Source organism: Pseudophryne corroboree, chromosome 2 (genome assembly GCF_028390025.1).
Source record: "Pseudophryne corroboree isolate aPseCor3 chromosome 2, aPseCor3.hap2, whole genome shotgun sequence".
Lineage (NCBI taxonomy): Eukaryota > Metazoa > Chordata > Amphibia > Anura > Myobatrachidae > Pseudophryne > Pseudophryne corroboree.
Window position 1 is genome coordinate 450,308,303 of NC_086445.1, and position 26,479 is coordinate 450,334,781.

The 26,479-nt window shown below is 47.3% G+C and overlaps 1 protein-coding gene across 1 annotated transcript in view; it reads left to right on the forward strand.

The window, feature by feature from the left end:
- MYBBP1A (MYB binding protein 1a) overlaps positions 1–26,479 on the forward strand; it is a 273,632-nt gene that overhangs the window by 171,961 nt on the left and 75,192 nt on the right. Inside the window, exon 21 of the mRNA XM_063953716.1 lies at positions 21,417–21,507. Coding sequence (XP_063809786.1) covers positions 21,417–21,507 — 91 coding nt within the window. The remainder of the gene's footprint in view (positions 1–21,416; positions 21,508–26,479) is intronic.

The following is a 26,479-nucleotide window of genomic DNA, read 5'->3' on the forward strand; positions in this document are numbered from 1 at the left end:
TGTTAATCATTTATTGTTGTCTGGCTTACTAGAACAGTATTCTAGATTATTTTGGAAAACTCTCTAGATGCAAATTAAAAGGTGGTTACTCTTGAAATTAAAGCTCTCTTCTATAAGAGGCATCTAGCAGACAACAGCAGTCCATTTTATCCTGGTAATTAACTGATGCATTATATTTGAAAACTGTTTTGGAATGGATACAGATGTGTCGTCCTACATCCCTGCTGCAGTCACATGAAATACCCCTTCTAAGCATGACTCTGTAGCCCCGAGCGTCTTTTTGTGGGACTTTTTCAGTTAACAATGCGAATAAGACACATTTTATGTGCACAAGATGCACAAGAAACTTATGCTGATTAAAATGATATGCGGCATGCCTATACCCTGTGTGTGACAGCGGCTGTATCTGCATTTGAAATGCTATGTTAGTGTATTCTTGGAAATCACTGTAATGTACAACTTTGTATGCAGATACAGTCACAGTCCCACACAGAATATAGGTATGCCTCCTACCATTTTAAGCAGCATAAGCTGCTTGTGCGTTCTATTCGCATAGCGATGCAATTAAGAATCATTTTCAGCCCAAAAAAAAGACACAGACGTTAGCAGAGCTGCCGGGAACTGCCGGCATCTCGCGGTGCATGGAATATTAAGGCTAGATTATGAGAACGCATCTGTAGTAGTGATTGGTTTCTTCACAACTGTAATGTTACAAGTAGCATGTACTATGGGTATAACCTTGCTTGACTTTTAAAGGAAACAAATGTTTCTTTCTTGTCCACTTGGGAAACGCTGGACCGTGGGGTATTAAAGCTTCTTTAGGTCTTCGTCACCTTAAAATATTCAAACTGCTTGTACTCCTATTCTAGTCACAGGGCAGGGTGCTTTTACAGCCTGCCTTGGCAGCTTCATTTTAATTTATCACTATTGCTGAGTCTTTACTTGTATAACCTTGCAGGGTCAGCAGCACGAGACCGCCTGCCTGAGGCATTACCTGACTAGTTCCTTGTGCTTATGGTGAGCAGCATCCTGGCAATACTGTACCAGCTGCGCTAGGACTCTGTCTTATACAGCTGAATCTCAGAAAATTAGAATATTGTGCAAAAGTTTATTTCAGTAATTCAACTTAAAAGGTAAAACTAATATATTATATAGACTCATTGGGAGGGATTCAATTCTTTTCACCCCTTTTCACACCCGTTCTGTTTCTGCCCTCAGGGACGTTGTATCATTATTTTTCTAACGTCCTAGTGGATGCTGGGGACTCCGTAAGGACCATGGGGAATAGACGGGCTCCGCAGGAGACAGGACACTTTAAGAAAGAATTTGGATACTCGTGTGCTCTGGCTCCTCCCTCTATGCCCCTCCTCCAGACCTCAGTTTGAATCTGTGCCCGGACGAGCTGGGTGCTACTTGGTGAGCTCTCCTGAGCTTGCTAAAAAGAAAGTATTTTGTTAGGTTTTTTTTATTTTCAGAGAGATCTGCTGGCAACAGACTCTCTGCTATGTGGGACTGAGGGGAGAGAAGCAGCCCTACTCACTGCGGATTGGTCCTGCTTCTTAGGCTACTGGACACCGTTGGCTCCAGAGGGATCGTACACAGGATCGCACCCTTGGTCGTCCGATCCCAGAGCCGCGCCGCCGTCCCCCTCGCAGAGCCGGAAGACAGAAGCCTGTGACAGAAGCAAGAAGACTTCGAAATCGGCAGCAGAAGACTACAGTCTTCATATGAGGTAGCCATTGCTCCCACACTAAACCCACATACTCCGGTCACTGTAGGGTGCAGGGCGCAGGGGGGGGCGCTCTGGGCAGCAATTAGAGACCTCTTTGGCAAAAGTTAGCATAATATACAGTTGGGCACTGTATATATGTATAAGCCCCCGCCAAAATTGTACATGAAAGCGGGACAGAAGCCCGCCGTCGAGGGGGCGGGGCTTCTTCCTCAGCACTCACCAGCGCCATGTTTTTTCTCCACAGCACCGCTGAGAGGAAGCTCCCCAGTCTCTCCCCTGCAGTTACACGGTAGAAGAGGGTAAAAAGAGAGGAGGGGCACATAATTATGCGCAAAAATCAATATAAACAGCAGCTACTGGGTTAACATTAAGTTACTGTGTTATTCCTGGGTTAATAGCGCTGGGGTGTGTGGTGGCATACTCTCTCTCTGTCTCTCCAAAGGGCCTTATGGGGGAATTGTCTTCAGATGAGCATTCCCTGAGTGTGTGGTGTGTCGGTATGTGTGTGTCGACATGTCTGAGGTAAAAGGCTCCCCTAAGGAGGAGATAGAGCAAATATGTGTGTGAGAGGTGTCTCCGTCGACAACGCCGACACCTGTTTGGATATGTGTAATTAAGTGCTAAGGTGAATTTATTGCACAAAAGATTAGAGAACAGACAGGAAATCTACCCATGTCTGTCCCTATGTCGCAGAGACCTTCAGAGTCTCTCAATGCTCACTATCCAAAATAATAAACACTGATATCGACACGGAGGTTGACTCCAGTGTCGACTACGATAATGCAAAGTTACAGCCAAAATGGCAGAAAAGTATTCAATATGATTATTGTAATAAAAGATGATTTGCATATAACTGATGACTCATCTGTCAAAGTCGAAAAATATCATGATTCACATGCCTTGTACTAACCCCATGCACATGCCAGCTGCGCGTGCACACGCTCTGCCGTGCGTACGCATATTCACACTTTGCGTAATGGAGCTTCTACGGCCGTGCGCTTTGGCGCGTGGTATGCGCATTTACGGTAGGGTTTGTGAGCGTCTAGCGGGCGACTCGATCGCAACATATTTAACCCATACAGTGTGTTTTATAGATAATATTCCCCTAAACAATGTCAGCAAGTATGTTTGGTGTAAATGGTTCCTGGAACAGAGAGATTCCTCTTTACATGATAGGAAGGGTCCGATAAAGGTTGAAAGGTGGTGTCTAGTATCCAGCTGTAGGGTATTTTAAGGGTAATATTCCTATGATAGTTAGGAAAGATTCGCATATTTCTGCGCATAGTTATGCGCAGAAGTAGAAAATAGATATAAAATTGTATTTAAAATATATTACAAATGGGGAGATGAGAATGGAATTCACACATAAATTTCCCACAGACTGAGATACAATGGCCTTATTTACACTAAGCTTTGAGATTCTATGAAGAGGGCCTACACCTTTGTTTATGAATAGGGCCAGGTTTCTCTCCAGAATAATGAGTGCTGAGTTGCCATTGTCTCAACTGAAAGAGACATAAACAAGGGTGAACAATATCTAGGAACAGAGTTTGTTTGGAAGATCCAAAACAATAGCTTTCCACAATATAACCAGACAGAGAGGAATTTAGAATACTAACAAGTACTAGCCATCGCCCACTTCTTGAACTAACCAATGATCCCCGGTGCAGTACATGTCCCACCCCCTAACCAATGGAAAGAGAGCACACAGTGTCTATTGTATTATGCCTTGAGCTAGTGAATAAATATAGCTTGCAACAGGCTTTGACACACGACTCTCTCCAAAAGGCTTTCTCTTTGAATGCTGAGGGCTGGAATCCAGGACGCGCTTGCGAATCATCCCCCTGTATGTATATTTCTCTGTAGACATGTTGTAGCCATTTTGTTATCCTTAGTGTTTGCCATTTATTCTCATTCTGTTTGCTCGTGTTTGCGATCGTTCGCTATTGTTCATATTATTCCTTGTTATTCTGTTTAGATTTTGATGTTAGTTTTGTAGTGTATAAGCTGTACTGTTTTTCCCTTTTTACTCTAAAGAATCATCCACGAAGGTGTTAGAGCCGGAGTGGTTTTTAAATCCAAACCAGGTCTTGTGTTTTCACTAAGTTACTGTAAAGGGTTTTCTGAGCGTCTCAATCGCTCAAACAGCTTACATATTATCAAATTTAATAAGCGTTACATCATTATAGCATTTCATTGCCAAGGTTTAGAGTATAAGCATACCCTTACTGTGTGTTATTACTAAGGTTTACTGTGTATCATTCCGTGAGCGTACGTGTCGCTCGTGCGTCGCGCCCACGGCCTAGTGTCTGCTACGCTAAGTGCGTACCCTTACGGTACTCAGTGCGCCAATAGCGTACTTAGTCCGTAATAGAATATAGCTTAATGTTTAAAGGTAATATTTGACATTGTCACATCTGTCCCTGACACAAGGGTACACATGTTTAAGGGGAAGAAAGCTGAGGTAAATTTCCCTCCTCTCATGATGAAAAAGAGCGTGAATCTCCAGACAAGAGACTACAGTTTCCCACAAAGAATTCTCAGGCAGTATCCTTTCCCCACTAGGGCCAGGATAGGATGGGAATCTTCCCCTAGGGTGTCACGTTTGCCCAAAAGGTAGCCCTGACATAACAGCTATTCTCAGGGATCCTGCAGATAGCGTGCACATTCTGGTACACTACTCAGACCGGCGATTGTGTCGGCATGGGTTTATAGCGCTGCGGCAGCGTGGACAGGTACCTTAGCAGCAGAGATTGAGACCCTAGTATGTAGATATATATATATATATATGTGTGTATATATATATATATATATATATATATATATATATATATATATATATTAAAGATGCTGTCTTAAGAGATATATATATATATATATATAAAACATGCCCAAAGAGACATGAGTATACTGGGTCCTAGAGTCAAAGCTATGTTGATTTCTGCTTCACGTGTTCTGTAGAATATGCAATGGACAGATGATGCCGACTTAAGAGGCATATGGAAGGCTGAGGATTGTGTGGAGAAGGGTTCTAGGACCTGGTCTCCACAGCTATAGCTGGTAATTCTGATATTTCTCTGACGTCCTAAGTGGATGCTGGGGACTCCGTCAGGACCATGGGGAATAGCGGCTCCGCAGGAGACAGGGCACAAAATTAAAAGTTTGACCACTAGGTGGTGTGTACTGGCTCCTCCCCCTATGACCCTCCTCCAAGCCTCAGTTAGGTTTTTGTGCCCGTCCGAGCAGGGTGCAATCTAGGTGGCTCTCCTAAAGAGCTGCTTAGAAAAAGTTTGTTAGGTTTTTTATTTTCAGTGAGTCCTGCTGGCAACAGGCTCACTGCAACGAGGGACTTAGGGGAGAAGAAGTGAACTCACCTGCGTGCAGGATGGATTGGCTTCTTAGGCTACTGGACACTAGCTCCAGAGGGACGATCACAGGTACAGCCTGGATGGGTCACCGGAGCCGCGCCGCCGACCCCCTTGCAGATGCCGAAGAGAGAAGAGGTCCAGAAACCGGCGGCTGAAGACTTCTCAGTCTTCATGAGGTTGCGCACAGCACTGCAGCTGTGCGCCATTGCTCTCGGCACACTTCACACCAACGGTCACTGAGGGTGCAGGGCGCTGGGGGGGGCGCCCTGGGCAGCAATGAAAGTACCTATTCTGGCTAAAAATACATCACATATAGCCCCTGGGGCTATATGGATGTATTTAACCCCTGCCAGGTTGTCAGAAAAACGGGAGAAGAAGCCCGCCGAAAAGGGGGCGGGGCCTATTCTCCTCAGCACACAGCGCCATTTTCCTACACAGCTCCGCTGCTAGGAAGGCTCCCAGGCTCTCCCCTGCACTGCACTACAGAAACAGGGTAAAAACAGAGAGGGGGGGCACTTATTTGGCGATATTAATAATATTTAAGCTGCTATAAGGGGAACACACTTATTTAAGGTTGTCCCTATATATTTATAGCGCTTGGGTGTGTGCTGGCAAACTCTCACTCTGTCTCCCCAAAGGGCTAGTGGGGTCCTGTCTTCTATCAGAGCATTCCCTGTGTGTCTGCTGTGTGTCGGTACGTGTGTGTCGACATGTATGAGGACGATGTTGGCGTGGAGGCGGAGCAATTGCCTGTAATGGTGATGTCACCCCCTAGGGAGTCGACACCGGAATGGATGGCTTTGTTTATGGAATTACGTGATAGTGTCAGCACGCTGCAAAAGTCGGTTGACGACATGAGACGGCCGGCAAACCAGTTAGTACCTGTCCAGGCGTCTCAAACACCGTCAGGGGCTGTAAAACGCCCTTTACCTCAGTCGGTCGACACAGACATCGACACGGACACTGAATGTAGTGTCGACGGTGAAGAAACAAACGTATTTTCCAGTAGGGCCACACGTTATATGATCACGGCAATGAAGGAGGCTTTGCATATCTCTGATACTGCAAGTACCACAAAAAGGGGTATTATGTGGGGTGTGAAAAAACTACCTGTAGTTTTTCCTGAATCAGAGGAATTGAATGAAGTGTGTGATGAAGCGTGGGTTACCCCCGATAGAAAACTGCTAATTTCAAAGAAGTTATTGGCGTTATACCCTTTCCCGCCAGAGGTTAGGGCGCGCTGGGAAACACCCCCTAGGGTAGATAAGGCGCTCACACGCTTATCAAAACAAGTGGCGTTACCGTCTCCAGAAACGGCCGCCCTCAAGGACCCAGCTGATAGGAGGCTGGAGAATACACTAAAAAGTATATACACACATACTGGTGTTATACTGCGACCAGCAATCGCCTCAGCCTGGATGTGCAGTGCTGGGGTGGCTTGGTCGGAATCACTGACTGAAAATATTGATACCCTGGATAGGGACAATATTTTATTGACTATAGAGCATTTAAAGGATGCATTTCTTTATATGCGTGATGCACAGAGGGATATTTGCACTCTGGCATCAAGAGTAAGTGCGATGTCCATATCTGCCAGAAGAAGTTTATGGACGCGACAGTGGTCAGGTGATGCGGATTCCAAACGGCATATGGAAGTATTGCCGTATAAAGGGGAGGAATTATTTGGGGTCGGTTTATCGGATTTGGTGGCCACGGCAACAGCCGGGAAATCCACCTTTTTACCTCAGGTCACCTCCCAGCAGAAAAAGACGCAGTCTTTTCAGCCGCAGTCCTTTCGTTCCTATAAGAACAAGCGGGCAAAAGGACATTCATATCTGCCCCGAGGCAAAGGAAAGGGTAAGAGACTGCAGCAAGCAGCTCCCTCCCAGGAGCAGAAGCCCTCCCCGGCTTCTGCAAAGGCCTCAGCATGACGCTGGGACCTTACAAGCGGACTCAGGGGCGGTGGGGGGTCGCCTCAAGAATTTCAGCGCACAGTGGGCTCACTCGCAGGTGGACCCCTGGATCCTGGAGGTAGTATCTCAGGGTTACAGGTTGGAATTCGAGACGTCTCCCCCTCGCCGGTTCCTAAAGTCTGCTTTGCCAACGTCTCCCTCCGACAGGGCGACGGTATTGGAAGCCATTCACAAGCTGTATTCTCAGCAGGTGATAGTCAAGGTACCCCTTTTACAACAGGGAAAGGGGTATTACTCCACGCTATTTGTGGTACCGAAGCCGGACGGCTCGGTAAGACCTATTCTAAATCTGAAATCTCTGAACCTGTACATACAAAAATTCAAGTTCAAGATGGAGTCACTCAGAGCAGTGATAGCGAATCTGGAAGAAGGGGACTTTATGGTGTCCTTGGACATCAAGGATGCTTACCTCCATGTCCCAATTTGCCCTTCACACCAAGGGTACCTCAGGTTCGTGGTACAAAACTGTCATTATCAGTTTCAGACGCTGCCGTTTGGATTGTCCACGGCACCCCGGGTCTTTACCAAGGTAATGGCCGAAATGATGATCCTTCTTCGAAGAAAAGGCGTATTAATTATCCCTTACTTGGACGATCTCCTGATAAGGGCAAGGTCCAGAGAACAGCTGGAGGTCGGAGTAGCACTAACTCAAGTAGTGCTCCAACAGCACGGGTGGATTCTGAATTTTCCAAAATCCCAACTGATCCCGACGACACGTTTGCTGTTCCTAGGGATGATTCTGGACACTGTTCAGAAAAAGGTGTTTCTTCCGGAGGAGAAAGCCAGGGAGTTATCCAAACTCGTCAGGAACCTCCTAAAACCAGGAAAAGTGTCTGTGCATCAATGCACAAGAGTCCTGGGAAAAATGGTGGCTTCTTACGAAGCGATTCCATTCGGCAGATTCCATGCACAAATTTTTCAGTGGGATCTGCTGGACAAGTGGTCCGGATCGCATCTGCAGATGCATCAGCGGATAAACCTGTCGCCAAGGACAAGGGTGTCTCTGCTATGGTGGTTGCAGAGTGCTCATCTGTTAGAGGGCCGCAGATTCGGCATACAGAACTGGGTCCTAGTGACCACGGATGCCAGCCTGAGAGGCTGGGGAGCGGTCACACAGGGAAGAAACTTCCAGGGCGTGTGGTCAAGCCTGGAGACGTCTCTTCACATAAATATACTGGAACTAAGAGCAATCTACAATGCTCTAAGCCTGGCAAAACCTCTGCTTCAGGGTCAGCCGGTGTTGATCCAGTCGGACAACATCACGGCAGTCGCCCACGTAAACAGACAGGGCGGCACAAGAAGCAGGAGGGCAATGGCAGAAGCTGCAAGGATTCTTCGCTGGGCGGAAAATCATGTGATAGCACTGTCAGCAGTGTTCATCCCGGGAGTGGACAACTGGGAAGCAGATTTCCTCAGCAGACACGATCTTCACCCGGGAGAGTGGGGACTTCATCCAGAAGTCTTCCACATGATTGTGGTCCGTTGGGAAAGACCAATGGTGGACATGATGGCGTCCCGCCTCAACAAAAAACTGGACAGGTATTGCGCCAGGTCAAGAGACCCTCAGGCAATAGCTGTGGACGCTCTGGTAACACCATGGGTGTACCAGTCAGTGTATGTGTTCCCTCCTCTGCCTCTCATACCCAAGGTACTGAGAATTATACGGCAAAGGGGAGTAAGAACGATACTCGTGGCTCCGGATTGGCCAAGAAGGACTTGGTACCCGGAACTTCAGGAGATGCTCACGGAAGATCCGTGGCCTCTACCTCTAAGAAGGGACCTGCTTCAGCAGGGACCTTGTCTATTCCAAGACTTACCGCGGCTGCGTTTGACGGCATGGCGGTTCAACGCCGGATTCTAAAGGAAAAAGGCATTCCAGAGGAAGTCATCCCTATCCTGATTAAAGCCAGGAAGGAAGTGACTGCACAACATTATCACCGCATTTGGAGAAAATATGTTGCGTGGTGTGAGGCCAGGAAGGCCCCCACGGAGGAATTTCAACTGGGTCGATTCCTACATTTCCTGCAAACAGGATTGTCTATGGGCCTCAAATTGGGGTCCATTAAGGTTCAAATTTCGGCCCTGTCGATTTTCTTCCAGAAAGAATTGGCTTCAGTTCCTGAAGTCCAAACTTTTGTCAAAGGAGTACTACATATACAGCCCCCGGTTGTGCCTCCAGTGGCACCGTGGGATCTCAATGTAGTTTTGGATTTTCTCAAATCCCATTGGTTTGAGCCACTCAAATCGGTGGATTTGAAATATCTTACATGGAAAGTAACCATGCTACTGGCCCTGGCTTCGGCCAGGAGAGTGTCAGAATTGGCGGCTTTATCGTACAAAAGCCCATATCTGATTTTCCATTCGGACAGGGCAGAACTGCGGACGCGTCCTCAGTTTCTCCCTAAGGTGGTGTCAGCGTTTCACCTGAACCAGCCTAATGTGGTGCCTGCGGCTACTAGCGATTTGGAGGACTCCAAGTTGCTGGATGTTGTCAGAGCATTAAAAATATATATTTCAAGGACGGCTGGAGTCAGGAAGTCTGACTCGCTGTTTATACTGTATGCACCCAACAAGCTGGGTGCTCCTGCGTCTAAGCAGACGATTGCTCGTTGGATTTGTAGCACAATTCAACTTGCGCATTCTGTGGCAGGCCTGCCACAGCCTAAATCTGTCAATGCCCACTCTACAAGGAAGGTGGGCTCCTCTTGGGCGGCTGCCCGAGGGGTCTCGGCATTACAACTCTGCCGAGCAGCTACGTGGTCAGGGGAGAACACGTTTGTAAAATTCTACAAATTTGATACCCTGGCTAAGGAGGACCTGGAGTTCTCTCATTCGGTGCTGCAGAGTCATCCGCACTCTCCCGCCCGTTTGGGAGCTTTGGTATAATCCCCATGGTCTTGACGGAGTCCCCAGCATCCACTTAGGACGTCAGAGAAAATAAGAATTTACTCACCGGTAATTCTATTTCTCTAACGTCCTAGTGGATGCTGGGAACTCCGTAAGGACCATGAGGAATAGCGGGCTCCGAAGGAGGCTGGGCACTCTAGAAAGATCTTAGACTACCTGGTGTGCACTGGCTCCTCCCACTATGACCCTCCTCCAAGCCTCAGTTAGATTTCGTGCCCGGCCGAGGTTGGATGCACACTAGGGGCTCTCCTGAGCTCTTAGAAAGTTATAGTCTTAGAATTTGTTATTTTCAGTGAGACCTGCTGGCAACAGGCTCACTGCAGCGAGGGACTAAGGGGAGAAGAAGCGAACTCGCCTGCTTGCAGCCGGATTGGGCTTCTTAGGCTACTGGACACCATTAGCTCCAGAGGGATCGACCGCAGGCCCAGCCTTGATGTTCGGTCCCGGAGCCGCGCCGCCGTCCCCCTTACAGAGCCAGAAGCAAGAAGATGGTCCGGAAAATCGGCGGCATGAAGACATCCTGTCTTCACCAAGGTAGCGCACAGCACTGCAGCTGTGCGCCATTGCTCCTCATACACACTTCACACTCCGGTCACTGAGGGTGCAGGGCGCTGAGGGGGGGCGCCCTGAGGCAGCAATAAAAACACCTTGGCTGGCTAAAATACCTCAATATATAGCCCCTGGGGCTATATATGAGGTAAATACCCCTGCCAGAATCCCATAAAAAGCGGGAGAATAGGCCGCAAAAAAGGGGCGGAGCCTATCTCCTCAGCACACTGGCGCCATTTTTCCCTCACAGCTCGGCTGGAAGGAAGCTCCCTGGCTCTTCCCTGCAATTCTACAGTACAGTAAGAGGGAAAAGAGAGGGGGGGGGGGGGGGGGCATTAAAATTGGCACTGTATACAGTATATTATATAAAAAGCAGCTATTAGGGACATAACTCAGTTAGTCCCTGTATATATATAGCGCTCTGGTGTGTGCTGGCATACTCTTACTCTGTCCCCCCAAAGGGCTTCTGTGGGTCCTGTCCTCTATTTGAGCATTCCCTGTGTGTGTGGAGTGTGTCGGTACGGCTGTGTCGACATGTTTGAGGAGGATAATGATGTGAAGGGGGAGCAGATGCCTTTAGCAGGGATGTCACCCCCTGGGGGTCAGACACCTGAGTGGATGGTATTATGGCAGGAAATGAGTGCACGTATAGACTCCTTACATAAAAAATTTGACGACATGCTGACTGTGGGACAGCCGAGTCTTCAGCTCGTGCCTGTCCAGGTGTCTCAAAAGTCATCAGGGACTCTGAAACGCCCGTTATCTCAGGTGGCACAAGTAGATGTCGACACGGATACTGACACCAGTGTCGACGACGATGAGTCAAATTTAATGCCCGTTAAGGCCATTCACTGCATGATTGAGGCAATGAAAGAGGTGTTAAATATTTCTGATTTACATCCAGGTACCACAAAAAAGGGTATTATGTTTGGGGAGAAAAAACTACCTGTAGTTTTTCCCCCGTCAGATGAATTAAATGAAGTGTGTGAAGAAGCGTGGGCTTCCCCTGATAAGAAATTGGTAATTCCTAAGAAGCTACTAATGGCGTTCCCTTTCCCGCCAGAGGATAGGTTACGTTGGGAAACACCCCCGAGGGTGGATAAAGCGCTCACACGTTTGTCTAAAAAGGTGGCACTACCGTCCCAGGATACGGCCGCCCTTAAGGAACCTGCTGATAGAAAGCAGGAGGCGATCCTGAAGTCTGTATATACACACTCAGGCATTATACTCAGACCAGCTATTGCGTCAGCATGGATGTGCAGTGCTGCCGCTGCGTGGTCAGATAAACTGTCAGAAAATATTGACACGTTAGACAGAGACACGATCCTGCTAACAATTGACCATATAAAAGACTCAGTCTTATACATGAGAGATGCACAGAGGGAAATCTGCCGGCTGGCATCTAAAATAAGTGCATTATCTATCTCTGCTAGGAGATGCTTATGGACTCGCCAGTGGACTGGAGATGCAGATTCCAAAAGGCACATGGAAGTCTTGCCTTATAAGGGGGAGGAATTATTTGGGGATGGTCTCTCCGACCTAGTTTCCACAGCAACGTCTGGGAAGTCAGCATTTTTACCCCATGTCCCCTCACAGCCTAAGAAGGCGCCATTTTATCAGGTTCAGTCCTTTCGGTCCCAGAAAAACAAGCGGGGAAAAGGAGGGTCTTTTCTGTCAAGAGGCAGAGGCAGGGGAAAAAGGCTGCAGCAAACAGCAGGTTCCCAGGAACAAAAGTCCTCCCCCGCTTCCTCTTCCAAGTCCGCCGCATGACGGTGGGGCTTCACAAGCGGAGCCAGGTACGGTGGGGGCCCGCCTCAGGAATTTCAGCGATCAGTGGGACTGCTCACAGGTGGATCCCTGGATCCTTCAAATAGTATCTCAGGGATACAGGCTGGAATTCGAGGCGACTCCACCCCGCCGTTTCCTAAAATCCGCCTTGCCGATTGCTCCCTCAGACAGGGAGGCGGTGCTAGCAGCGATTCACAAGCTGTATTCCCAGCAGGTGATAATCAAGGTACCCCTACTTCAACAAGGCCGGGGTTACTATTCCACACTATTTGTGGTGCCGAAACCGGACGGTTCGGTGAGACCCATTTTAAATTTGAAATCCTTGAACACATACATAAAAAAATTCAAGTTCAAGATGGAATCGCTCAGGGCGGTTATTGCAAGCCTGGACGAGGGGGATTACATGGTATCCCTGGACATCAAGGATGCTTACCTGCATGTCCCCATTTACAATTCTCACCAGGAGTACCTCAGATTTGTGGTACAGGACTGCCATTACCAATTCCAGACGCTGCCGTTTGGACTCTCCACGGCACCGAGGGTATTTACCAAGGTTATGGCGGAAATGATGATACTCCTTCGAAAAAAGGGAGTTTTAATTATCCCATACTTGGACGATCTCCTAATAAAGGCACGATCCAAGGAACAGTTGTTAGTGGGAGTAGCACTATCTCAGGAAGTGCTGAGCCAGCACGGCTGGATTCTGAATATCCCAAAGTCACAGCTGGTCCCCACGACACGTCTAATGTTCCTGGGAATGATTCTGGACACGGCCCGGAAAAAAGTGTTTCTCCCGGAGGAGAAAGCCAGGGAGTTGTCTTCCCTAGTCAGAGACCTCCTAAAACCAAAACAGGTATCTGTGCATCACTGCACGCGGGTCCTGGGAAAGATGGTAGCTTCTTACGAAGCAATTCCATTCGGCAGGTTCCATGCCAGGATTTTTCAGTGGGACCTGTTGGACAAGTGGTCCGGATCGCATCTTCAGATGCATCGTTTAATAACCCTGTCTCCAAGAACCAGGGTGTCTCTTCTGTGGTGGCTGCACAGTGCTCATCTTCTGGAGGGCCGCAGATTCGGCATACAGGACTGGGTCCTGGTGACCACGGATGCCAGCCTACTAGGCTGGGGGGCAGTCACAAAGGGAAGAAATTTCCAAGGACTATGGTCAAGTCAGGAGACTGCCCTTCACATAAATATTCTGGAACTAAGGGCCATTTACAATGCCCTAAGTCAAGCAAAATCCCTGCTCCTACACCAGCCGGTGCTGATCCAGTCAGACAACATCACGGCAGTCGCCCATGTGAATCGACAGGGCGGCACAAGAAGCAGGACGGCGATGGCAGAAGCCACAAAAATTCTCCGATGGGCGGAGAATCATGTACTAGCACTGTCAGCAGTGTTCATCCCGGGAGTGGACAACTGGGAAGCAGACTTTCTCAGCAGGCACGACCTCCACCCGGGAGAGTGGGGACTTCATCCAGAAGTCTTCCAAATGATTGTAAATCAATGGGGTCGTCCACAGGTGGACATGATGGCGTCCCGCCTAAACAAAAAACTAGAGAAGTATTGCGCCAGGTCAAGAGACCCTCAGGCGATAGCTGTGGACGCTCTAGTGACACCGTGGGTGTACCGGTCAGTTTATGTGTTCCCTCCTCTACCTCTCATACCAAAGGTATTGAGAATAATAAGAAAGCGAGGAGTAAACACAATTCTCGTGGTTCCGGATTGGCCGAGAAGAGCGTGGTACCCGGAACTTCAAGAGATGATCTCAGAGGACCCGTGGTCTCTGCCGCTCAGACAGGACCTGCTGCAGCAGGGCCCCTGTCTGTTCCAAGACTTACCGCGGCTGCGTTTGACGGCATGGCGGTTAAACGCCGGATCCTAAAGGAAAAGGGCATTCCGGAGGAAGTCATTCCTACGCTTATTAAAGCCAGGAAAGATGTTACGGCAAAGCATTATCACCGCATATGGCGGAAATATGTTGCATGGTGCGAGGCCAGAAAGGCCCCAACAGAGGAATTTCAGCTGGGTCGATTTCTGCATTTCCTGCAAGCAGGAGTGAATATGGGCCTAAAACTGGGCTCCATTAAGGTACAGATCTCGGCTCTGTCGATTTTCTTTCAAAAAGAACTAGCTTCAGTACCTGAAGTTCAGACATTTGTGAAAGGAGTGCTGCATATTCAGCCCCCATTTGTGCCTCCTGTGGCACCTTGGGATCTCAACGTGATGTTGAGTTTCTTAAAATCACATTGGTTTGAGCCACTAAAAACCGTGGATCTGAAATATCTCACGTGGAAAGTGGTCATGTTATTGGCCTTGGCTTCAGCCAGGCGAGTGTCAGAGTTGGCGGCTTTATCATGTAAAAGCCCTTATCTGATTTTCCATATGGATAGGGCAGAATTGAGGACTCGTCCCCAGTTTCTCCCTAAGGTGGTGTCAGCGTTTCACCTGAACCAGCCTATTGTGGTGCCTGCGGCTACTAAGGATTTGGAGGACTCCAAGTTGCTAGACGTTGTCAGGGCCCTGAAAATATATGTTTCCAGGACGGCTGGAGTCAGAAAATCTGACTCGCTGTTTATCCTGTATGCACCCAACAAGCTGGGTGCTCCTGCTTCTAAGCAGACTATTGCTCGTTGGATTTGTAGTACAATTCAGCTTGCACATACTGTGGCAGGCCTGCCACAGCCAAAATCTGTCAATGCCCATTCCACAAGGAAGGTGGGCTCATCTTGGGCGGCTGCCCGAGGGGTCTCGGCTTTACAACTTTGCCGAGCAGCTACTTGGTCAGGGGCAAACACGTTTGCAAAATTCTACAAATTTGATACCCTGGCTGAGGAGGACCTGGAGTTCTCTCATTCGGTGCTGCAGAGTCATCCGCACTCTCCCACCCGTTTGGGAGCTTTGGTATAATCCCCATGGTCCTTACGGAGTTCCCAGCATCCACTAGGACGTTAGAGAAAATAAGAATTTACTCACCGGTAATTCTATTTCTCGTAGTCCGTAGTGGATGCTGGGCGCCCATCCCAGGTGCGGTTTATCTGCAATACTTGTACATAGTTATTGTTAACTAAATCGGGTTACTGTTGAGCCATCTGTTGAGAGGCTCTATTGTTTCATACTGTTAACTGTGTTTCATATCACGAGTTGTACGGTGTGATTGGTGTGGCTGGTATGAGTCTTACCCGGGATTCAAAATCCTTCCTTATTGTGTACGCTCGTCCGGGCACAGTACCTAACTGAGGCTTGGAGGAGGGTCATAGTGGGAGGAGCCAGTGCACACCAGGTAGTCTAAGATCTTTCTAGAGTGCCCAGCCTCCTTCGGAGCCCGCTATTCCCCATGGTCCTTACGGAGTTCCCAGCATCCACTACGGACTACGAGAAATAGAATTACCGGTGAGTAAATTCTTATTTTCTCGTAGTCCGTAGTGGATGCTGGGCGCCCATCCCAAGTGCGGATTGTCTACAATAATTGTACATAGTTATTGTTACAAAAATCGGGTTATTATTGTTGGGAGCCATCGTTTCAGAGGCTCTTTTCGGTTATCATACTGTTAACTGGGTTCAGATCACAAGTTGTACGGTGTGATTGGTGTGGCTGGTATGAGTCTTACCCGGGATTCAAAATCCTTCCTTATTGTGTACGCTCGTCCGGGCACAGTATCCTAACTGAGGCTTGGAGGAGGGTCATAGGGGGAGGAGCCAGTACACACCACCTAGTGGTCAAACTTTTAATTTTGTGCCCTGTCTCCTGCGGAGCCGCTATTCCCCATGGTCCTGACGGAGTCCCCAGCATCCACTACGGACTACGAGAAATAGAATTACCGGTGAGTAAATTCTTATTTTTGCCTTATATTCCTGCACAGCCTAGGAAAGCACGACATTATCAAATGCAGCCTTTCGAACAAAGAAACAAGAAAGTCCGAGGTGCGTCCTTTCTTGCCAGAGGCGGGGGCAGAGGAAAGAAGCTGCACAACACAGCTAGTTCCCAGGAACAGAAGTCCTCCCCGGCCTCTACAAAAATCCACCGCATGTCGCTGGGGCTCCACAGGCGGAGCTAGGCCCGGTGGGGGCACGCCTTCGTAAGTTCAGCCACAAGTGGGTTCACTCCCTGTTAGATCCCTGGGCAATAGATATTGTGTCTCAGGGATACAAGCTGGACTTTGAGAAGATGCCCCCTCACCGACGGCCCTGCCGGCTTCCCCCCACGAGAGGGAAACAGTGTTAACTGCAATTCACAAATTTTATCTTCAACAGGTGGTGGTCAAGGTTCCCCTCCTTCAACAAGGAGGGGGTTATTATTCGACCATGTGGTAATCCCGAAACCGGACGGTTCGGTCAGACCCATATTGAATTTAAAATCCCTGAACATATACCTGAAAAGGTTCACGTTCAAAATGGAATCGCTAAGAGCGGTCATTGCAAGCCTGAAAGGGGGAGATTTTATGGTGACTCGGGATATAAAGGATGCATACCTTCATGTCCCCATTTATCCACCTCATCAGGCGTACCTCAGAATTGCGGTACGGGATTGTTATTACCAATTTCAGACGTTGCCGTTTGGTCTCTCCACTGCCCAGAGAATGTTCACCAAGGTAATGGCGGAAATGATGGTGCTCCTGCGGAAGCAAGGGTCACTATTATCACGTACTTGGACGATCTCCTCATAAAAGCGAGATCAAGAGAGCAGTGGCTGAACAGCGTATCACTTTCTCTGGAAGTGTAACGGCAACACGGCTGGATTCTATATATTCCAAAGTCGCAGTTGGTTCCTACAGCTCATCTGCCTCTCCTAGGCATGATCCTAGACACAGACCAGAAAAGGGTTTATCTCCCGATAGAGAGAGCTCAGGAGCTCGTGACACTGGTCAGGAATCTATTAAAACCAAAACAGGTGTCAGTGCATCACTGCACTCGAGTCCTGGGAAGGATGGTGGCATCATACGAGGCCATTCCCTTCGGCAGGTTCCATGCGAGCACCTTCCAATGGGACTTACTGGACAAGTGGTCCGGATCACATCTTCAGATGCATCGGTTAATCACCCTATCCCCCAGGGCCAGGGTGTCTCTCCTGTGGTAGCTGCAGAGTGCTCACCTTCTCGAGGGTCGCAGATTCGGCATTCAAGACTGGGTCCTGGTGACCACGGATGCAAGCCTCCGAGGGTGGGGGCAGTCACATAGGGAAGAAATTTCCAAGGGCTGTGGTCAAGTCAGGAGACTTGCCTTCACATCAACATCCTGGAACTAAGGGCCATATACAACGCCCGACGTCAAGCGGAGTCCCTGCTTCTGATTCAGTCAGACAATATCACCGCAGTGGCTCATGTAAACCGCCAAGGCGGCACAAGGAGCAGGGTGGCGATGGTAGAAGCCACCAGAATTCTTAGCTGGGCGGAGAATCACGTAAGAGCACTGTCAGCAGTGTTCATTCTGGGAGTGGACAACTGGGAAGCAGACTTCCTCAGCAGGCACGACCTCCACCCGGGAGAGTGGGGACTTCATCAAGAAGTCTTCACGCAGATTGCAAGGAGGTGGGAACTGCCACAGGTGGACATGATGGCATTCCGCCTCAACAAAAAGCTACAGAGATATTGCGCCAGGTCAAGAGACCCTCAGACGATAGCTGTAGACGCACTAGTGACACCGTGGGTGTTCCAGTCGATTTATGTATTTCCTCCTCTTCCTCTCATATCCAAGGTGCTGAGAATCATAAGAAAAAGAAGAGTGAGAACAATACTCATTGTTCTGGATTGGCCAAGAAGGACTTGGTATCCGGATCTGCAAGAAATGCTCACAGAGGACCCATGGCCTCTGCCTGTAAGACCGGACTTGTTGCAACAGGGGCCCTGTCTGTTCCAAGACTTACAGTGGCTGCGTTTGGAAGGACATGACGGCTAAACATTATCACCGTATATGGCGAAAATATGTTACTTGGTGTGAGGCCAGGAATGCCCCTACGGAGGAATTCCAGCTGGGCCGTTTCCTACACTTCCTACAGTCGGGAGTGACTTTGGGCCTGAAATTGGGTTCCATTAAGGTCCAGATTTTGGCTCTATCCATTTTCTTTCAAAAAGAACTGGCTTCTCTTCCTGAAGTCCAGACGTTTGTAAAGGGAGTGCTGCATATTCAGCCCCTTTTGTGCCTCCAGTGGCACCTTGGGATCTTAACGTGGTGTTGAGTTTCCTGAAGTCACACTGGTTTGAGCCACTCAAAACCGTGGAGTTAAAATTTCTCACGTGGCAGGTGGTCATGCTATTAGCCTTGGCTTCAGCTAGGCGTGTGTCAGAATTATCGGCTTTGTCACATAAAAGCCCCTATCTGGTTTTCCATATGGACAGGGCAGAATTGCGGACCCGTCCACAGTTTCTGCAAAAAGTGGTGTCATCCTTTCATATGAACCAAACTATTGTGGTGCCTGTGGCTTCTTGTGACTTGGAGGATTCCGAGTTACTAGATGTGGTCAGGGCTTTGAAGGTTTATGTAGCCAGAACGGCTAGAGTCCGGAAAACTGAGTCACGGTTTATCCTGTATGCACCCAACAAGCTGGGTGCTCCTGCTTCAAAGCAAACTATTGCTTGCTGGATCTGTAACACGATTCAGCAGGCTCATTCTGCGGCTGGATTGCCGCTGCCAAAATCAGTAAAAGCCCATTCCACAAGGAAGGTGGGCTCTTCTTGGGTGGCTGCCCGAGGGGTCTCGGCATTACAGCTTTGCCGAGCAGCTACTTGGTCGGGTTCAAACACTTTTGCAAAGTTCTACAAGTTTGATACCCTGGCTGAGGAGGACCTTGTGTTTGCTCATTCGGTGCTGCAGAGTCATCCGCACTCTCCCGCCCGTTTTGGAGCTTTGGTATAATCCCCATGGTCCTTACGGAGTCCCCAGCATCCACTAGGACGTTAGAGAAAATAAGATTTTACTTACCGGTAAATCTATTTCTCGTAGTCCGTAGTGGATGCTGGGCGCCCGTCCCAAGTGCGGACTTTTTCTGCAATGCTTGTATATAGTTATTGCTTACTTAAGGGTTATGTTATAGTTGCATCAGGGTTGATCTGATGCTCTATTGTTGTTCATACTGTTAACTGGGTAAGTTTATCACAAGTTATACGGTGTGATTGGTGTGGCTGGTATGAGTCTTGCCCTGGATTCCAAAATCCTTTCCTTGTACTGTCAGCTCTTCCGGGCACAGTTTCTTTAACTGAGGTCTGGAGGAGGGACATAGAGGGAGGAGCCAGAGCACATCAGTATCCAAATTCTTTCTTAAAGTGCCCTGTCTCCTGCGGAGCCCGTCTGTTCCCCATGGTCCTTACGGAGTCCCCAGCATCCACTACGGACTACGAGAAATAGATTTACCGGTAAGTAAAATCTTATTTTCAGCTTGCTACCCCCGGAGTAGCGAGGCACCCAACCCTTTACACAGCTAAACCTGATTACTATGGGCGCAATATGCGCGATAACGGAGATCATTTTAGAAAGGAATTTGGGCGCGATATATCATTTGGATCTCACCCATTACATGCAAAGTGAGATATTTCAAGCCTTTATTTGTTATTATTTTGATGATTGTGGCGTACAGCTTAAGAAAAGCCCAAATCCAAAATCTCAGAAAATTAGAATATTACATAAAATCAAGAAAAAAAGGATTTTAAATACAGAAATATCGTCCCTCTGATAAGTATAATCATGCATTTGTACTCAGTACTTGGTTTGGGCCCCTTTTGCATGAATTACTGCCTCAATGCGGCGTGGCATGGATTCTATCAGTCTGTGGCACTTCGAGGTTTTATGGAAGACCAGGATGCTTCAATAGCGGCCTTCAGCTCTTCTGCATTGTTAGGTCTTGTGTCTCATCTTTCTCTTGGCAATGCCCCATAGATTCTCTTTTTTCTTTAGCCCAGGTAAGACGCTTCTAGCGTTTTGTTGTTCCGGAGCTCCCCCACACTTTTGAATGGCCTTTTCCTGACAAGAAAAACAAACTGGTCTGTTGCTCAGTGGTCCAAAGTCGTCTTTTCTGATGAGAGCAAATTTTGCATCTCATTTGGAAACCAAGGTCCCAGAGTATGGAGGAAGAATGGAGAGGCACACAATCCAAGATGCTTGAAGTCCAGTGTGAAGTTTCCACAGTCTGTGTTGATTTGGGGAGCCATGTCATCTGTTGGTGTTGGTCCACTGTGCTGTATTAAGTCCAAAGTCAATGCAGCCATCTACCAGGACATTTTAGAGCATTTCATGCTTCCTTCATCAGACCAGCTTTATGGAGCTGCTGACTTCATTTTCCAGCAGGACTTGGCACCTGCCCACACTGCCATAAGTACCAAAACCTGGTTCAATGACCGTGGGATTGCTGTGCTGGATTGGCCAGCAAACTCGCCTGACCTGAACCCCATAGAGAATCTATGGGGCATTGCCAAGAGATAGATGAGACATCAGACGGAACAATGCAGAAGAGCTGAAGGCTGCTATTGAAGAATCCTGGTCTTCCATAACACCTCAGCAGTGCCACAGGCTGATGGAATCCATGCCACGCCACATAGAGGCAGTAATTCATGCAAAAGGGGCCCAAACCAAGTACTGAGTACATATGCATGTTTATACTTTTTAGAGGGTCGACATTTCTGTATTTAAAATCCTTTTTTTTATTGATTTTATGTAATACGGGTTGAGTATCCCTGTATTCTAATTTTCTGAGATTTTGGGGTTTTCTTGAGCTGTAAGCCACAATCATCAAAATTCTAACAAATAAAGACTTGAAATATCTCACTTTTCATGTAATGAGTATATATATTATTAGTTTCACCTTTTAAGTTGAATTACTGAAATAAATAAACTTTTGTACAATGTTCTAATTTTCTGAGTTTCACCTGTAATGTAGTTCATGTACTGATAATTTTTTAACATACCATAGAAAGTAAAATATGTGACTCTGTAATCATGTTCCAGTGTCCCGCAAAACATTCAGAGAAAAGTATTTAACGGAAAAGTGTCGAAATCCCGTTTTCTTTTTTTCCCTTTACAATGTGTCTTGGCATTTCCTTAATGATATACATTTTCAGTACAGTTCCTTGAATGTGTCATATCTTTGTTGATTATATGATTTATGTGCAGTGCTTCATTGTACCTGTTCAAAGTATTGAAGGGCAGTGTGACTAACCAGGCAGAGGACAAGAAAAGTGGTAGCGTGGACACATCTTCCCAAGTAAGTGATAAATACCCTAAAATATGTGTTTGTAAATATGTTAGTACTAGTGGCTTTTTGTGCGGTATTCCAAAGAGAAAAATATAGAGAATATAGAGAAGCATGGATTAACTATAGCTATATCTACATAATACATTGAGCTCTTATAAGGACTTCTGTGGGTGTGCTCACTACTAAGAATCGAAGATTTAAACAGTGTCGCCTTTGAGGTACAGCGAGTACAAATTCCATGTTATGGAGGTTTGATTACTGACTTTCATATGACAAAGAAAATCTCAAAAATGTCCAAAAAGACAGTTGGAATAGCAAGAAAGTGTGGTAAATGGAAATATACATACATACATACATACTGAAACTATAATAAAGCGGTACTCCACCGGACTACAAGCAAGATAAACTCTTTCTAACGTTTCGGATTGACTCATCAGGGAAATAATGCATTATTATTTCCCTGATGACGGAGTAAATATGAAACTTTGGAAAACAGGATGGAGTGTTTACCTCATTTGTAGTCCAGTGGAGTACCATTTTATTACAGTATGTATTCTATTTCTCTTACGTCCTAGGGGATACTGGGAATCCATTTAGTACCATAGGGTATAGACTGGTCCACTAGGAGCCATGGGCACATTAAGAAATTTATAGTGTGCGCTGGCTCCTCCCTCAATGCCCCTTCTACCAGACTCTGTTTAGAAAATGTGCCCAGAGGAGCCGGTTACGTCTCTGGAAGCTCTTTCTGCATTTATTTTCTGTTTTTGTTGTTTTCAGGCAGGACTGGATGACACCTGCCTGCCTGCTTCATGCGACTTCTGGGGGGTGGGGCCAACGTCTCTCAGGGTTAATTTTCCCGTTCCCTGCTGACAGGACACTAGCTCCTGAGGGAACTATTTGCAAGCCCCAAAACGGCGAGTGTACATTCCCGCAGCACGCCGCCACCCCTAACAGAGCCAGAAGAAAGAATAGTGGTGAGTACTAAGCCAGCGTCCGTACAGTGACGCACGGCTTCTAAATGGGGCGGACTGCGTAAGGACACAGACGCTGAACAGCGGACACAGTACCCAGACTGGCAACTGTCGAAGTCAAAAATATTACATAGAACATACAGACTCCACACATTGAGTCGCTAAGCTTGCAAATACGTGCAGCGAGCACCGCAAAATATATGGTAACATATGCATTTACACAGACATGCCACAGAGATAGACTCGACACATATTAAATACAGCACATAATTATAACATATCAAGCGCCAGACATCATGTTTTAATTATATAATGGAGTAACGTCATGTATGTGTATTATTGGAGCAGAGCAAGATGGACATGTCGTGTTTGGTGTCACAGTAACAAGATTAATGTGTAGATTCATTTGATGCTTATTATTAAGTTGTAGCACATTGCTTTGAGTAGTTGTGATTAAATGTATGAAAGCTAAAGTCACTCTAATTAGAACAATGGATATTCCAAGCATGTGATGGACAGGAAACTCAGGCCAGCCATTTTGATGTCTTCAAGGCTGAACCATGTTTGCATATGAACCGATCAGTGACTCATCATGAATGAGAAAGTTCCCTCCCCTAGACTAGTCTGTGCACTCCCCCAAACTACACAGTGTATTGCTGAAGAGACGCACAGAAGCGTGCCTTTTCCCCTGGATCCTGAACGAGATGGGTTTCTGCCGATACTCTGCAGTGAGCATCGAAGGAGAGCTAAAGATGGAGGAGGGGGAGCATAGAAAGCATTGAGCAAAATATGGTAATTGTAGTGCTGGCCTGTAACTGTATGTATTTGATTTAGTTTGTATTAACTGCTTACTGTATAAATTGTAACCATGTAACTATATATATATATATATATATATATATATATACTGTACACTGTGATATATTGAATACATATCCTTTTAATAACAAATATATACATCGATGAGCTTTGGAACTCAGACATTGTGTGCGTGTATTGTTTTCTCTTAAGGGATGTAGTGTTTTGCGACGTACAGCGCACTTTTATCGTATGTGGTAATAAGATGCGCCTGGCGTCCGCAGTATATATTAGAGCTGGCATTTTAAATATTTGTTAGAAAGCAATTTGGTATTTACACAACAAAGCCATAAAAGGTGTCGGTATCCATTTTATGCACTTAGACACATACAGCCAGTATAAAAAAGATCGGGAAGACCGCGCGCCACTGAACGGGCCCGTATTCACTATGAGCGGCTCACCAGCGCCATTTTTTCTCTGCAGCTGACATAGATGCTGACTGACAGGGACGCACAGCTCCTTCGGAGAGACTCCAGATTACCTCAGCGGTACCAGGGGATCATAGCAGCGGGGGAGTGATTATCAGTGTACTAAATCCCTAATCTAGGTACTTAGTCTGTGACCCGGCTAAGCTTGGCATTAGCTTTAAGGGCGCCGTGTGCTGCTTCCATGCTATCTTTGTGTCTCCCTGGAAGGGCTCTTTGTGGGTTAATTGTGCATTTAACCTTTTTGTGTGTGTGTGTGTGTGTGTGTGTGTGTGTGTGTGTGTGTGCTGTCACTATACAGTATGTCAGGCAAAGTGTGTGTTTCATGTAAGGCACACTGTTCCTCTTCCCCAGGGGGTTCACTAGTGTGTACTCCAATGTAGTGTTCCTTCCCAGGCTATTGGGGCAGAACCAGCATGGCTGGAGTCCATTAGGGGAATGATTTCCACAATCTCTGCTAAGTTATCTCGGACCGAGAAAGAGACGCAATACTTAAGACAATCTATGACTGAGTTTATGAAAAGCGACTCTGTACCCAAACCAGCATCTCAGTATCCTGCCATTTGTCCGCAAAAACGCACTTTGACCCATATCCTGCAGTCTGACTCGGATGATGAGGAGTCAGAAATGGAGGAGGGTGAGGTGGACTCTGTCGCAGGGAATAGAGGCTCTCATACAAGCTATCAGAGAAGTTCTAAATATCCCTGATAAGGTGACAGAGGAGATTGAGGAATCTTATTTTAATATAAAAAATAAATCCTCAGCCACTTTTCCTGTGTCAAAGGAAATGAATACCCTGTTTGAAGAACCATGGGTTAGTCCTGATAGGAAATGTCAAATCCCTAAACGGTTATCATCCTTTCTTTTTTCTCCTGAGGATAGGAAAAAATGGGAAAATCCACCGAAAGTGGATGCATCAGTATCCAGGCTTTCCCGAAAAATTGTATTGCATGTCCCGGGTGCAGCCTCCCTAAAAGACGCTCAAATCCTTGTATACAGCTGCTGCGGTGGCCCAGAGACCCACTATAGTATGTGGGTGGATTACAAGAGCCATTGCCAAATGGTCGGGTAACCTGATTGAAGGGTTAGACACCTTGCCTTAGGAGGAGGTAATCTAGTTCCTACAGCATATACATGACTCTGCGAATGTTATGGTGGAAGCCATAAAATAAATAGGCTTGCTTAATGCACGCACTGCGGCTATGGCAGTGTCTGCACGCAGGGGTCTATGGCTACGCCAGTGGACTGTGGATGCGGACTCCAGGAAAGGCGTGGAAGGCCTCCCTTTCACAGGCGAGGCCTTATTTGGAGATGAATTAGACAAATGGATCTCGAAAGCTACTGCGAGTAAGTCCATGTACCTTCCTTCTGCAGCACCCCCAGCTAGGAAGGCCTACTCAGGTCCCAATTTACAGTCCTTTCAAACTGCCAAGTTTAGGGGCAAACCCAGAGGTTCTTCTACAGCCACCAGAGGCGCTATAGGTAAACCATGCAAACCAGCAACTGCTGGTTCACACGAACAGGGCTCAAGCTCTGCTTCCTTAAAGCCTTCAGCGTGACGGTGGACCGCAATGCCTAGAGGACTGGCAGGTGGAAGCCCGACTTAATTTTTTCATTCACATCTGGACAGGTTCGTGCCAGGATCCCTGGGTCATAGATCTTATTTCCCAGGGCTACAGACTGGAGTTTCAGGAGCTCCCACCTCACAGATTATCCAAATCACGCTTAGCAGTTTCACAAGAGGCAAATATAACTTTACAGGATGCCATTCAAAAACTGGTACAGACTTAGGCCATTGTTCCAGTTCCACCTCATCTGCAAAACAAGGGGTACTATTCCAGCTTGTTTGTAATACCAAAACCGGACGGTTCGGTAAGACCGATTCTGAACCTCAAGTTGTTGAACCCGTACTTAAGAGTGTTCAAATCCAAGATGGAGTCTCTGAGAGCGGTGAAGGGGGAATTCCTAGTGTCTCTGGATATCAAGGATGCGTACCTTCACATTTCGATCTGGCCGCCTCATCAGGCCTATCTACGGTTTACACTGCAGGACTGTCACTACCAGTTCCAGGTCCTGCCATTTGGTCTCTCCACGGCACCGAGATGATGGCAGAGATGATGTTTCCAGGGAGTAGTTGTTGGACAGCATTGGCCTCTCAACCAGACTACTCCTGGATCACGGGTGGATACTGAACCTACCAAAATCTTACCTAGAACTAACATAGAGGATTTCTTCCTAAGGTGGTGTCTGCGTTTCACATCAACCAACCTATTGTGGTTCCGGTTGTTACAGACACCCCTGCTACTTCAAAGTCTTTGGGTGTTGTGAGGGCTTTGAAGGTGTATGTAAAGAGAACAGGTCATCACAGGAAATCGGACTCGCTGTTTATTCTCTATGATCCCAATAAAATTGAGTTTCCTTCTTCAAAGCAGTCAATTGCACGCTGGATCAGGCTCTCTATCCAGCATGCTTATTCCATGGCAGTCTTGCCGGTTCCAAAATCTGTACAGGCCCACTCTACTAGGTCGGTGGGTTCTTCTTGGTCGGCTGCCCAGGGTGACTCTGCTTTACAGCTCTGCCGAGCAGCTACTTGGTCAGGTTCGAACACGTTTGCTAAGTTTTACAGGTTTGATACTTTGGCCTCCTGAGGACCTTCAGTTTGGTCAATTAGTTCTGCAGGAACCTCAGCACTCTCCCACCCGATTTGGGAGCTTCCCCATGGTACCA